Source organism: Sorex fumeus, unplaced genomic scaffold (assembly GCF_029834395.1).
Source record: "Sorex fumeus unplaced genomic scaffold, SorFum_2.1 ptg000047l, whole genome shotgun sequence".
Taxonomy (NCBI): Eukaryota; Metazoa; Chordata; class Mammalia; order Eulipotyphla; family Soricidae; genus Sorex; species Sorex fumeus.
Genome location: NW_026606104.1, coordinates 24,498,289 through 24,513,248, shown reverse-complemented (window position 1 = coordinate 24,513,248; position 14,960 = coordinate 24,498,289). Strand labels below are relative to the sequence as shown.

Below are 14,960 nucleotides of genomic sequence, written 5' to 3'. Positions count from 1 at the left end.
AAACCACATCTAGAGATAGTAGATAATTCCATTGAAATCCAGAAGTGGTTAAATGTGATAAATGAGATATATGGTAAAGATTCTACAGCTTTTTTTGTGGTGATGGTGGTGGTGGTATCAATTACATGGGTAGCACTGTAGCACTGTCCTCCCCTTGCTCATCAATTTGCTCAAGCGGGCACCAGTAACGTCTCCATTGTGAGACTTGTTGTTACTGCTTTTGGCATATCGAATACACCACAGGGAGCTTGCCAGGCTCTGCCGTGCAGGCGGGGTACTCTTGGTAGCTTGCTGGGCTCTCTGAGAGGGACGAAGGAATCAAACCCAGGTCGGCAGCATGCAAGACAAACAACCTACTAGCTGTGCTATCGCTTCAGTCCTAATTACATGGGTAGAGAATAAAAGTGTAACACTTGTTCTTTTGAGACTAGCTACCGTGACTGGATCTGAAGCCAAATCCCTGAACTTAGCTCTATGGGCTTTGTCAGCTCCATTCAGAGGAGCACTGTTGGCTCTCACATAGAGTACCCCATGCTCAGTCCTGAGAGGGACCCAGTGGGCTGGAGGCCAGGCTTTGCATGCAGGAAGCCAGGAAGGAACTCTAGCACGTTATGGTCCTCCAGGCACCACCAGGACTGACTTCAGCACGCCAGGTGTGGCCCCCAAACCAAATTTAAAAACTTAAGCAATAAATACATAAGGCGCCATCATTATGTTCTCTACAGTCAGAAAAGTTAAATTTTCATCTCTGATCATCTCTGGTAATAGATTAGTTTTGACCCTGGGTGAGTTGTCAACTGAAGACTCCTCTGAAAATGAGAAGTATGACATTTGCTAACCCCTGTATAGAAGATCTTTTGAGCATCAATTAATAGAACATGCATATTGTATTTGTTTTTGTTTTTGTTTTGTTTTTGGTGTTTTTGTCACACCCAGCGATGCTCAGGGGTTACTCCTAGCTCTGCACTCAGGAATTACTCCTGGCGGTGCTCGAGGGACCATATGGGATGCTGGAAATCGAACCCGGGTCGGCCGGTGCAAGGCAAATGCCCTACCCGCTGTGCTATCACTCCAGCCCTGCATATTGTGTTTTCTAAGTTCACACCTCATACAAGCCTGTCAGGCTCTGTTCCATAGTGCCCGCCTCCTTCATTATAACCCAGTGAGAGTGAACAGAATATATAACTAACTGAATAATAGCTGTTATCTTTTGGGCACATAAAATGTCCCAGAAACTGAACTAAACGCTTTCCATGTCACATTATTGATCTGTACACTCCTATTCGAGGAGGTATCATTGTTCCCACTTTCTATATTAGAATCATCTCAAAGACGGCTTGTACTTAGCTTGATTCCCTCCTGTGAAACTAAAATACTTTCCCACATCGACCCAGTCTTTTATTCAACTCATACTCTCAGAAATGAAATATATGTATTTTGCTCTCGACTTTTCCTTCCATGGAGCCTCTTAGCTAAAAGTCTGCCCTTTAGTCTTTTATGTTCTTAATTTTCTTGGCAGTGTGAATGATGGCATCGCTGTCCCTCTGCATAACTACTCCTAACCTTCTCATAAGGCTTTTCATGTATAGATTTAGTGGTCCGTTTATAATGTACTCTTTTTACTTATTTATGCCTGTTTGTTTTTGAGGGCCACACCCAGTGGTGCCCAGGGGCTACTCCTGGTTCTGTGCTTGGGGGCCTTTTCTGGTGGTGCTCTGCGATCAATGACCAGGGATTGAACCCTGGCCTTCAGCATGCACAGCATGTGTTCGGCTTATTGCAGCATCTCTCCCGCCTTCATAGATTTTTTTTGTCTGAAATAGTCCAGTTTTTTTGTTACTTATTTAACCTAGCTTTATTTTTTTAAGCATTTTTTTAATCACCATGAGATACAGTTACAAAGCTTTCATGTTTGAGTTTCAGTCATACAATGATCGAACACCCATCCCTGTACCAGTGCACATTTTCCACCACCAATGTCTCCAGTATCCCCCCCCCCCCCATCCCACTCCACCATCTGCCTCTATGGCAGACAATTTCCCTCTACTCTCTCTCTACTTTTGGGCATTATGATTTGCAATATAGATACTGAGAGGTCCTTTATCTACTTTTGACACACATCTCCCACCTCATAGATCTTTTTAAAAGTGCAGACTTCAGAGGGCTGGAGCGATAGCACAGCAGGTGGGGTGTTTGCCTTGCACACAGCCGACCCTCGTTCGATTCCCAGCATCCCATATGGTCCCCTGAGCACCGCCAGGAGTAATTCCTGAGTGCAGAGCCAGGAGTAATCCCTGTGCATTGCCAGGTGTGACCCCAAAAGCCAAAAAGTAAATAAATAAATAAATAAATAATAAAATAAAATAAAATAAAAATAAAAGTGCAGACTTCAGCTGAAGAGGTAGTTTAGGAGGTAAGGTGCTTGCTTTGCATGCAGCTGACCCTGGTTTGATCCACTGCACCACCTATAGGTCCCCCAGGCTGTGCCTGTTGAGCACCACCGGCTGGGATTCAAAAACCAAAACCAGATCAAATAAATGCAGATTCTGGTTCAGTGGTGCAGGGATTGTTTCTGAGGCTTTCTGTTTCTAACAAGCTTCCAAGTGATGTCTGTGCTGTTGACAGCCTCTAGAAAGATCGTCTGAGCATCCATGTGGAGAACAAAGCCACCTCTCAGTTCCTGGCTTAGTTTAGCAAAGTTCTGCTCTGAGGCCTAGCGCCTCTATTTGTACCTGAGTCTGTCTCTGAATTATCTTTGCTGACCCCAAGAGTGGCCGGAAATGCCTCTGCAGTGAGGAAAATGACCCCCTTTGCTCGAACTGCCCCTGTGGAAGCTGCTCTTGGGAGCCCAGATCTGTGTGGAGCCCCACGCCGCCTCCCAAGCACGCCCTCTGCTGGTGAGCAGGGTTTTATTTCCTTCTACACCATCCACCCGTTCTTGCTGCTCCAACTCCATGCATGGAGAAAAGTTTCATGACATATTCCCAAAAATTATTTCACTCATAGATTTTTTAGAGTCTTTCCTCTCTGTTCCTAAAAGAGCAGGCAGATTAGACAAATGTTTGACCAGCACTATCGACGTCAATTTCCTCACATTCTCTGTGAGACCTCCCCAGTCCAGACCAGGCACTTTCCCAAGTGGGGAGCGAACCTCCTTTTCTCTCCCTCTAACCATTGCGGAAGAACCATGAGGGAGCAGCAGGAGTGACGTTGATAACTAAGAAAACACTGACATAAAGATATTAGGAGCAAAAGAATAGTTTTTTTTCTTTTCTTCTGGTTTTTGGGCCACACGGCTCTGCACTCAAGATCCCTCCTAGTGGGCTCGGGGGGACACATGGAATGCCAGGGATTGAATCTGGGTCAGCTGTGTGTAAGGCAAGCGCCTGAGCTACTGTCCCATCTCACTAGCCCCACAAAGAAATATTTGAGAGGAGCTTGAGGAGATTGCTGTTCCTGATCCTATCCCTGTTTCCTGTCCTCCCTTCAGTAAAACATTTTCTTCATCATCTGTAAGATGCTGACTCTCCTAACCTGAGTTAGGAGAGCTGAGTTCTCCTAACCTCTGCACAGAGATGGCATAATAATGGGGAAACCATCACCAAAGCTAATGCTTATTAAATGTTTGCTCTGTGACAAGAGACAAACTTACCTGGTTTATTTTACTTGATCCATAGAGCAATTCTGTAATCATCTTCAGTGTATAAATGAAAAAAAACTGAGGATGCAAAGAAGTTGAGATCAGGTAGCTTAAAATAAGAATATTGTTTTCTTCAATAAGATTCACGACTGGCTGACAGGTCCTCAAGTTGGGTCCCTTATGCAGTTGTGGATAAGGCCAAGTGTAGGGAACTGGAGCTGGGTATTTAAAACAAATGAGGGCCTGTCTGTCCACAGCGCCGATTCTGTTCACGTTGTCCCTCCATAAAACTTGGGGCTCATGTGAACTTCCTTGATTCTCAGCAGTTAGAGGAGTTGGACTATTTTTTTTTTTTGCATCACCATGAGATAGTTACAAGCTTTCATGTTTGAATTACAATCACACAATGACCAAATACCCATCTCTACACCAGTGCACATTCCCACCACCAACATCCTTGGTATACCCCCCCCCTTCCCACCCTCCCACAGAGGACTTAGATGTCTTAGATGGCAGTTGACCAGACAAGATTTCGCAACACTTCTTCCACGCTCACTGCTGGAAACAGGTGGTGTCATCAGTAGTAACTGGCCAGCTCAGAGTCAAGAAGGGAGAGGAATGAGCTCCACATGGCAAGGAGCTGATGAAGCCCTTTGTGGAGATAGTTGCCACACCAGGGCTTGACCCTACATAGCTTGACTCTACTTTTTGTGTGTCCAGCCATTATGTTGTTCTCACTCCTCCATCCTGGAACCACAACCACACTGTGCTCCTAGGGACTGATGGTGGAACAGATGGTGGTTGGTTCTGCTGCTTACACACACACACACACACACACACACACACACACACACACACATACACCCTCTTTAGCGAGAAGACCAGATAGCATATTGGGGTGTTTTTTGTTTTCTGTTTTTTGGGTTTGTTTGTTTGTTTGTTTGTTTTGCTCAGGGGTTACTGCTGGCTCTGCACTCAAGAATTACTCCTGGTGGTGCTTGGGGGACCATATGGGATGCTGGGAATCGAACCCGAGTCAGCCATGTGCAAGGCAAATGCCCTACCCACTATGCTATCACTCCAGATAGCATATTGTATAATCTCTCGCCTTACATGTAGCACTGTAGCACTGTCCTCCCGTTGGTCACTGATTTGCTTGAGCGGGCACCAGTAACGTCTCCATTGTGAGACTTGTTGTTACTGTTTTGGGCATATTGAATACACGATGGGGAGCTTACCAGGCTCTGCCGTGCAGGCAGGATGCTCTTAGTAGCTTGCCGGGCTCTCCAAGAGGGATGGAAAAATGGAACCTAGGTCGGCTGCATGCAAGGCAAACGCCTTACCCACTGTGCTATAACTCCAGCCCATATTCTCATTAGAAGATACCTTACATGTAGAGAACAAAAAGCTGAGAGCAATAGCCAGCTGTGATGCAGCATGTGGAAAACCCCTGGAGCAGAAATGAGGAACCATGAAGTCCAGTCCTAGTTCTGGACCCTCGAGAGGAGCCCAAAAGCCAGGCTGAGAGAGAATGAGTTGGCACAGCGCACCCCCAACCCCCTCCAGAACATTCCAGAGTGGAAATTCTAACCATGTGTGTCCCCGCCCCTAGATTGGAGACCCGCACTTGGTGATCTGTCTGGACTGCTCAGCCGACACCATGACCAGCCGCCTTCTCCAGAGGAGCCAGAGCGACCCGGGTGCCCCCGCCACCCCCGCCACCATCGCCAAGCGCCTTGAGACCTATTACCGAGCATCCATCCCCGTCATGGCCTACTATGAAACAAAAACACAACTCCACAAGGTGAGACCCCTCCCACCTCTGGGGTGAGACTGTCACCCCCCCTCCCCTTTCTTTTCCCTTTGTCAAGAGAAAATTAAAAAAAAAAAAAAAAACAGGGATTTCCTTCTTTAAAGAACCTGGGAGAAAGAGTGACACACAGCAGCACAATTTGAGCCCCAAAATAGAGATCTTTTGTTCTTTTTCTTCTTACAATTAAATCTCTTTCATCATATGGAAATGTTTGGAGATACCATTATATTTGCTAAAAACAACTCCCTTTTAAGGGGCTGGAGAGGTAGTATGATGGGTTGGGCGCTGGTTTGCATATTCAGCTGACTGAAGTTCATTCCCCAGCACCCCAGATGGTTTCCCAAGTTCTCCCAGAACTGAGCACAGACAAGAGTAATCCCTAAGCATTGCTGGGTGTGACCCAGAACCTAGGTAGATAAATAAATACAACTCCTTTTTCCAAGAGAGAAGGACAAACGGACAGAAGAATAATGGGAAAGAGATGGACAGAACAACAATGGGAAGGAGACAAGAGGCATAAAATCTGCTACTTTTTATTTTTTTGCTTTTTTTGGGTCACATCTAGCAATGCACAGATGCACAGGGGTTACTCCTGGCTTTGCACTCAGGAATTACTCCTGGCAGTGCTCGGGGGGACTATCGGGGGTGCTGAGAATTGAACCCAGGTCAGTCGCATGCAAGGCAAACGCCCTACCCATTGTACTATTGCTCCAGTCCCAATTCTGCTACTTTCTTTGTGACCTCTAGCACTTCGCTGAACAGAAGACCCCTTGGAGCTCAAAGAGCCATAGACTTGGAACTTCTTGATTTGGCATAGTTCATCATTGACATCTGGCCCCTTGCTTCCATTTATTGTAATAACTGATGTTGTGGGGAGATGTAGACTCTGGGCCAGGAGAGCCACTAATTAGGTGATCAGTGAAGATAATGTGGAGAAATGGGAAGAGTCAATTTAATGATCATATGAACCATTCTGAGTCATCATTAACTTTATGGATTTGGGAAAACAACTCAAACCCCATCTTTGGGCTCATTTAACAAATAGAAATGGGCACTGGTGGAGGGATAGGTACTCAATCATTGTATAATTGAAACCCAAGCACAAAAATTTGTAACTCGACAACTGAACCTCATGGTGTTTCACTAATAAAAATTTTAAAAAAAAAGATGTCCCGGAGTTAGGGAGATAGATCAAAGGGCTGCGAGATGTACTTTGCATATGTGAAGCCCTGAGTTCAGTCTCTGGCACTGCATGGACACCCCTAGCTCCTCCAGGGGTAGCCCTGATAGACCCAGCACTGCTGGATCTTCAGCATCCATCACAGGATCCCAGGCCTAGCACCATCAGGCCTACACTGAGAGCACTGAGAATACTGGCCCCCAGGCCCCCCAGCACCGCTGAGGAGGCCCTTATATATTAAAAAAAAAAGGTTGGGCTGAAGTGATAGCACAGCAGGTAGGGTGTTTGCCTTGCACGTGGCTGACCCGGGTTCGATTCCCAGCATCCCACATAGTCCCCCAAGCACTGCCAGGAGTAATTCCTGAGTGCAGAGCCAGGAGGAACCTCTGAGCATCACAGGATGTGACCCCCCAAAAATTAATAATAAAATAAAATGAAAATAAAAAAGAACAAGGAAAAATGAAGACTTCAAGCTTTAGAAGCACCAACAAAAGGTGCTAGGTGAGGAGTTTTAAGACTTCGGGGGCGGGAGTGGAGTGATAGCACAGCAGGTAGGGCGTTTGCTTTGCACCTGGCTGACCAGGGTTCAGTTCCCAGCATTCCATATGGTCTCCTGAGTGCCACCAGGAGTGATTCTTGAATGCATGAACCAGGAGTAACCTCTGTGCATTGCCAGGTACGACCCAATAACCAATAAATAAATAAATAAATAAAAGAAATCTTAGCTGAAAAAAAAAAGACTTCAGGATTGCCAGAGAAGGATAGAAATCAGTGGGGGGAAGAAGAGAATGGTAAGGTATGGGTGAGCAGGCATCAGGGCTTCTATTATACTGGTGATATGGGTGAGTTATATAGCCATGGATCCAAAACCCAGGCTCAACAACAGTGAAAACATGAGGTCTAAGCTGCAACTACTGAACTTTGCAATGTGTCTGTCAAGTTAAAGGGCAGGGATGGGGTGAGGGTTGGGAGTGGGGATGGAATATGGGAACACTGGTGGAGAGAAGCTGATGCTGATGGTGGGATCAGTGTTGAAATATTATATGCCTAAGACTGAACTCTCAATAATTTTGTAAATCACAGTTCTTTGTTAAATTTCTTCTTTTAAAAAAAATGACTCAGGGTTGCAGAGGCTTTTCCAAGATTAGTGGATCATGCTCTGTGCAGCCTGAAGCACATGCAGAAGGCATCCAGATAGAAGGGAACTTCTTTCACTGTCAGGGTACATAGAAATGAGAAAAATCCCTGCAAAATTCAGTTTAAGCACTTTCAGGAAAAATCTCTTCTGTTGCTCCCTTGTCCGACTGTAGCCCGAGTGGACACACACACACACAGATGACCGATGCTTGGATCCAGGGCTAAGGGAGTTCTCAGATAAATTCAACTTCTGGAATCTTCACCTAAGGTGGAACAAGCTTTCAATCCTATTGGCTGATGTCTTCAGCTTCCTGTGCATCCTAGAGATGCTGCGACGTAGGTCTGTGGCCAGGAAGCAGAGATGATCCACCTGGTAGATAGTCTAGTGCCACCACTCAGACTCCTGCTACGCCCCAGAGATTCTCTCTCAAGCAATTGCTCGGTCCCTGGCCCTGCCCAGGCACATCCTCTCTTCACGGCTTTACTCCTAAGCCAGCACAGATCAGGGTTTCTTAAACTTTCCCGCTCGCCACCCCTTTTCACCCGAGAAATTTTTATGCAACCCCAAGTATATAAACTAGATATTCAAATCAATAAGTCAAAATTTTGAGGATTCCCAAAGGGTGCTCAGGAGGCCCAGGGGCTCCTCCTAAAGATTCTCAGTCAACTTGCTGGGGAATCATTATAAGGGTTCAGGATGTGGTGCTACCGGACCCCTACAGTGCCAGGGAGTACCTGGGTACCCTTGAAGCTCTAGGGGCCTCCAGGGCTGTACCCAGCAATGCTTGGAGAACTATGTAGTACCAAGGATCAAACCAGTGTCGAAGACATGCAAAACAAATGCCTTAACCCCTGTACTATCTGTCTAGGACTCATGAATTTATTCTTATTTTTATTTTTATTTTTTAATTTGGAGGCTGTGCCCAGTGGTGCTCAGGGGTTATTCCTGATTCTGCACTCAGATCATTCCTGGCAGGCTTAAGGGTTATCACGATTGAACTCCTTGGCCTCATGCAAAGTGCATGGGTCTGGACTATTTCTCCAGACCCATCAATTTATTTTATATCCAATTAGTTGTGACCCATGCATTCAGTTTCCCCATCTGAGACCATCACCCACAGTCCGAAGTAGGGGTGTGAAGACCACCGGGACCACCAAGTGGTCTCACCTCCAGGGAGGTGAGAATTGTTCAGAAATGCACCATAGAGTTGCCAGCAGGTATCGGTACAGCAGGAGACTGGAGGGAAAGCAGCAGATAAGATGGAATGTCTCTCATTGGAAAAGGAGAAAAAGCCTCTTTTCCTTTCTGCTCTCTGGCCTCTCGGCTAGAATGGGTCTTCTGGCATCAGCTTTATCTCCCCTGATGTAAAGAGCCTCCACTGTGCCCTCTCCTATGAGAAACACCTTCTCCCAAGGCACAATTAGTCGCTCACCACTCACGTGAGCTTTCGATCACTTAAGGGACTTTATTAAAATTGGGGAGTGCATATATCTGAAATAATAATGTTTTTGTGTTTGGGATGTGGGCAGATGCTGAGAAGTGAAATTGCTGGGTGAACTCTATTTTTACGTTTTTCGAGGAATTTCCATAATATTAATTCGAAAAGATACATGCACACCTGTGTTCATTGCAGTGCTTACTAATATAGTAGCCAGGAATATAGAAACAACCCAAACACCCAATGACAAAGAGTGGAAAAGATGCCACAGAATATAGACAAATAGAATACTGCTCAGATACAAGAAAAATGAAATCTTGCAGTTCACTATAATGTGGATGGAACTGGAGGGCACTGGATTAGTTAAATAAGTCAGAGGGAAAAGGAGAAATACCAAATAATCTCACTCATCCATGATACACAAGGAAAAAGACAGCAACAAATGACAGATCCTTGTTCATGGTTACAAACTGAGATTCCTTTGAGAGTCTTGGGAAGGTTGCCGAGGATAGGAGGTAAAGTAGAAAAATAAAATAAATAATGAAGGGTATGTTCCCTTTAAGATGCAAAATATCAGATCAACAGCTCAGAGAGATTTACTTAGGAATCAGTATTTTGCCTTAGTTCCATCTGGAAATAGACATCATCCACAAGCATTTCCCCAGACCTCAGTGTTAGCCCTTTATGTTTATGTGGAATAAATCAGCTGAAAGCCTGCTCTTCTAGCCACATATTCACCATATGATGAAATTTCAGGCAAAAGTAATGTCTTCGTGTAAAATTTATCCAGTTACTGCAGTTGTTATTATTATTGTTGTTGTTGTTGTTGTTTGTTTGGGAACCACAGACACTGATGCTCAGGTTAGTCCTGCAGTGCCAGGGATTGAAACTGGGATGGACACATGCAAAACCAGCACCCTACCTGCTGTACTATCTCTCCCAGCCCCTAAGTTTACATAACAAACTTAGAATTTATAGCACAAAACAAATGTAGAGGCACATCTGTGTCTATATGCAGAGGGACTGACTTCACGAGTCCCCCGCCCCACCAGTAGGCCAACTTTGCTTTGCATCTGAGAGAGTTAGAGCAGAACTCTCTGCCCCTTCTCCCTCCTCCTCCCTGACTCAGCACACAGACAGCCTTGGTCCACTCTGCCCTTTCCTACCCACTCTGGACTCTGCCTTTCTCAGCACAGCAGTACCAACTCACTCCCAGTTCACAACAGTTAACCCGTAAGAGGAAGCTTATTTCCACCTTGAGTGAGAACATTTGTTACTGGAAAAATAATTGAAATGTAGCCTATCACAGTGAAAAGCACAATAATTGGCCAAACACTTCCAGATGGAGAAAAGCTGACCTGGATTTCAGCAGGCTCAGCCTAGAGTGATGTGAATGAGCCTGGGAAATTGGGTGAGTCATTTCACTGCTTAACCTCTCAGCCCTGAATCCAAAATAAAATGAATGGACAGAACATGATCTCCTAGAATTCTCCCATTCTATCATTCTTGTTTTCAGGGAAAACATTCTTTTCCCTAATTCTAAGAAGTAACCTGTTTATTTTAGAAAACATTAAATACTAGGTCATCTCACCACATATAGAAAAACATTCTGGAGTAGTTTCCCCAAATCCTTTTGCTGTGAATTTTGAAAATACAATTGTGGCCATAGGTACATTGATTAGGACCCCTTGTTTGTCAGCTATAGGCACTAAACCCAGCTGCCTTAACCTGAAACACAGAACTTAATTTTATGCTAGTAAAACTAAAACAAAGCAAGCCCAGTTCAGCTGTGGGATTATCCCCCTCTGCATCTTTGTAAATATTTCTTATTGTAAATAAGAATATTGTAAATTTACAATTTTTTTTGTAAATTTTTTTTGTAAATATTTCTTATTGCTTTTATTCTCCCCCCATCTCCCCTTCCCTTTATTGTTATTGCTGTTGGGGTTGTTGTGATGATCAGGGTTGCAAACACCCTGCTGTGCTGCTCACACAGTTTTAGTTGTGGTGCTCATGAAGGCTCACACCTGAGGTGGTGATGCTCATACATCTGGCCGCAGTGCTCACTGAGGCTTGAACCCCTTTAGTTAAGATGCTTACACATTTACTCATCAGGGCAGACTCCTACTTGAGCGGCCAGAAAGTATGATAACACAGAGAGAGAGGTTAAGGCATTTGCCTTGTATGCAGCCAGCCTTGGTTTGATCCTTAGCATCACAGGTGGTAATATGGTATTAAATAAATTATTAAAAAAATAAATAAATAAAAGTAAATGCCCTAGTGAGACACAGGCAGAACTTCTGCTTCTGCCTCTGAAATTTGTGGTCTCACAGCACAGGGTCAGAGCCCATTTTTTTCTGTTCACATTCTGAGTCAAGAGCAGATCATGGAACCTAGTTCCATTGGTAACAGGTAGTCATCCAAGTTTTCAGAATTGCTGGACTATTCACCTTTTTTGGGTGTCTGTGAATTATGAGTAGGAACTTGGAAAAACTTTCTCAAGGGGTGCTGTTCAAATTCAATGCTCCAAAATGTAAGGGAGATGGATTTGGGGTCCTTTAAGATTTCTGCAAATCAAATAGGTTAAATGAAGGATAGGATTGGAGGATGATTCATCACTAAAATTATCAAATGTTCACACTAGTAATAAATACTCACTATAATAAGTGAAACATAAATGTATCCATTTTTAAATAGTGGGGCTGGAGAGCTTGTTCAATGGGCTAAGCATATGCTTTGCAGGCGGGAGGCCCAGGCTCACTCCCTAGCATTGCATGTGGTTTCTAAGAATCACCAGGAGCAACTCCCAAGCACAGAGCCTGGAGCAGCCCTGAGCACTGTTGGGTATGGCACTCCAAACAAAACAAAATTATTATGAAGGGATGTAGAGATAGCTCAAAGAGCCAAGTGCATGATGCTTTGTATGCAGGAGGATTGGGTTTGATTCCTAGCATTGCATGGTTTCCTGTGGGGGAGGGACTGCCAGGAGGAAACCCCCAAGCAAAGAGCCTGGAGTTTGCTTCCTAAACAAACAAACAAAAAAACCCTAAAATGCCAGTCTTACTGCCTTCAAATAATCAGTATACACCATATATTAGGTGGTTTTTTCAAGTCCCCCTTCACTTCCTCCCCTTCCATCCTATCTTCCTAATCTTCCAATGCCTGCTTCCTTCCCTCTCAGTGATTATCTATTCCTGATCTCTCTGCTGCAGTACACTCGCCCTGTGGGATTTTTGTGACATTCAGATCCCTTAAAAATACTAACATCGGGGCTGGAGCGAGAATACAGCGGGTAGGGCGTTTGCCTTGCATATGGCCAACCCTTGTTGGATTCCCAGCATCCCATATGATCCCCCGAGCACTGCCAGGAGTAATTCCTGAGTGCAAAGCCAGGAGTTACTCTTAGGCATCGCCAGGTGTGACCCAGAAAGAAAAAAAATACTACCATCCTGGGGGCCAGAGCAATAGTACAGCAGGTAGGGTGTTTGCCTTGCACTCGGCTGACCTGGGTTCAACCCCTGGCATCCCATATGATCCCTAGGAGTGATTCCTGAGTGCAGAGCCAGAAGTAACCCCTCAGCATCCCCAGGTGCGACACACACAAAAACAACAACAAAACCCTACCATCCTAAACATGAGCTACTGTTTTTCAGAAACAATGCATATAACAATAGCACTGTAGCACTGTCCTCCCATTGTTTTGCTCAAGCAGGCCCAGTAATGTCTCCATTGTGAGACTTGTTACTGTTTTTAGCATATCTAATATGCCATGGTAGCTCACCAGGCTTTGCCGTGCAGGCGAGATACTCTCAATAGCTTGCCGGGCTCTCCGAGAGGGGTGGAGGAATCGAACCCAGGTCTATATAATATTTCCTAATGTAGGTATTCTTTGTTTGCTCAAGCCCTTTGCTTCTAGTTTAGTCTAGTCACTTATCTACTTTTAACTACTGTTAGGAGCTGGCGAGAGAGTACAGCAGGTGGGGCACTTGCTTTACAAGCAGCTGACCCAGGTTCAATCCCCAGCATCCTACATGGTCCCCTAAGCACCACCAGGAGCACAGAGCACAGAGCCTGAACACAGAGCCAGGAGTCACCAGGTGCAGCCCCAAACTGAAATAAATTAATAAATAAATAAATCAAGTGCCGCTATTTAGGTTTGTTTCCAATAGGAAAGACCAGTGTGCTGTTCATTAGAAGCAGATTATTTTAAAGAGGACATGAGGAAATGGAAAGATATCCCCTGCTCATGGGTCGGGAGACTTAACATTGTCAAAATGGCAATACTACCGAAAGCATTGTATAAATTCAGTGCAATCCCTATAAGGATACCCATGACATTCTTCAAAGAAATGGAGCAAACACTCCTGAAATTTATATGGAACAATAAGCCCCCACGAATAGCTAAAGCAATTCTTGGGAAAAAGAAAATGGGAGGAATCAACCTCCCAAACTTCAAACTGTACTACAAAGCAGTAATAATTAAAACAGCATGGTACTGGAACAAAGGCAGAACTGCAGACCAATGGAACAGGATTGAATACACTGACATCTCCCCTCAATCATATGATCATCTAATCTTTGATAAAGGTGCAAGTAATGTGAAGTGGAGTAAGGAAAGCCTCTTTAACAAATTGTGCTGGCATCACTGGACGGCTACATGCAAAAAAATGGGCTCAGAACTCTGCCTAACACCATGTACAAAAGTAAGATCAAAATGGATTAAAGACCTCAACATCAGACCAGAAACCATAAAGTACATTGAAGACAAAGTTGGCAAAACCCTCCATGATATTGAAGCTAATGGTATCTTCAAAGATGCCACGCCACTGGCCGAACAAGTGAAAACAGAGGTAGATAAATGGGACTATCTTAAATTAAGAAGCTTCTGCACCTCCAAAGAAACAGTGACCAAAATACAAAGAACAGTCTACAGAATGGGAAAGGATATTCGCCGAATACACATCTGACAAGGGGTTGATATCCAGGATATACAAAATACTGGTTAAACTCCACAAGAAGAAAACATCCAACCCCATCCAAAAATGGGGCAAGGAAATGAACAGAAACTTTCTCAAAGAAGAAATTCGAATGGCAAAAAAGCACATGAGAAAATGCTCTACATCATTAATCATCAGGGAGATGCAGATCAAAACCACAATGAGATACCATCTCACACCTCAGAGACTGGCCCACATTCAAAAGAATAAAAGCAACTGATGCTGGCGGGGATGTGGCGAGAAAGGGACACTCCTTCACTGTTGGTGGGAATGTCCACTGGTTCAGCCCTTCTGGAAAACAGTATGGACGATTCTCAAAAAAGTAGAAATTGAGCTCCCATTTGACCCAGCAATACCACTCCTGGGAATATATCCCAGAGAGGCAAAAATGTATAGTCGAAGTGACATCTGCACTTGTTTGTTCATTGCAGCACTCTTTACAATAGCCAGAAACTGGAAGAAACCTGAATGCCCAAGAATAGATGACTGGTTAAAGAAACTTTGGTACATCTACACAATGGAGTACTATGTAGCTGTTAGAAAAGATGAAGTCATGAAATTTACATACAAGTGGTACAACATGGAAAGTATCATGCTAAGCGAAATGAGTCAGAAAGAGAGGGATAGACATAGAAAGATTGCATTCATCTGGGGGATATAAAGTAACAAAATATGAGATTAATACCCAAGAATAGCTGAGATCAGCACCAGGAGGATTACTCCATAGCTTAGTGGCCAGCCGGGCATTCTAGAG

The 14,960-nt window shown here is 44.4% G+C and overlaps 1 protein-coding gene across 2 annotated transcripts in view; it reads left to right on the top strand.

Moving 5' to 3' along the window:
• The window catches only part of AK5 (adenylate kinase 5), a 286,756-nt gene that overhangs the window by 259,061 nt on the left and 12,735 nt on the right, over positions 1–14,960 (top strand). For both annotated transcript variants that reach the window (XM_056123767.1, XM_056123766.1), the window contains exon 13: positions 5,253–5,444. In XM_056123767.1, coding sequence (XP_055979742.1) covers positions 5,253–5,444 — 192 coding nt within the window. The remainder of the gene's footprint in view (positions 1–5,252; positions 5,445–14,960) is intronic.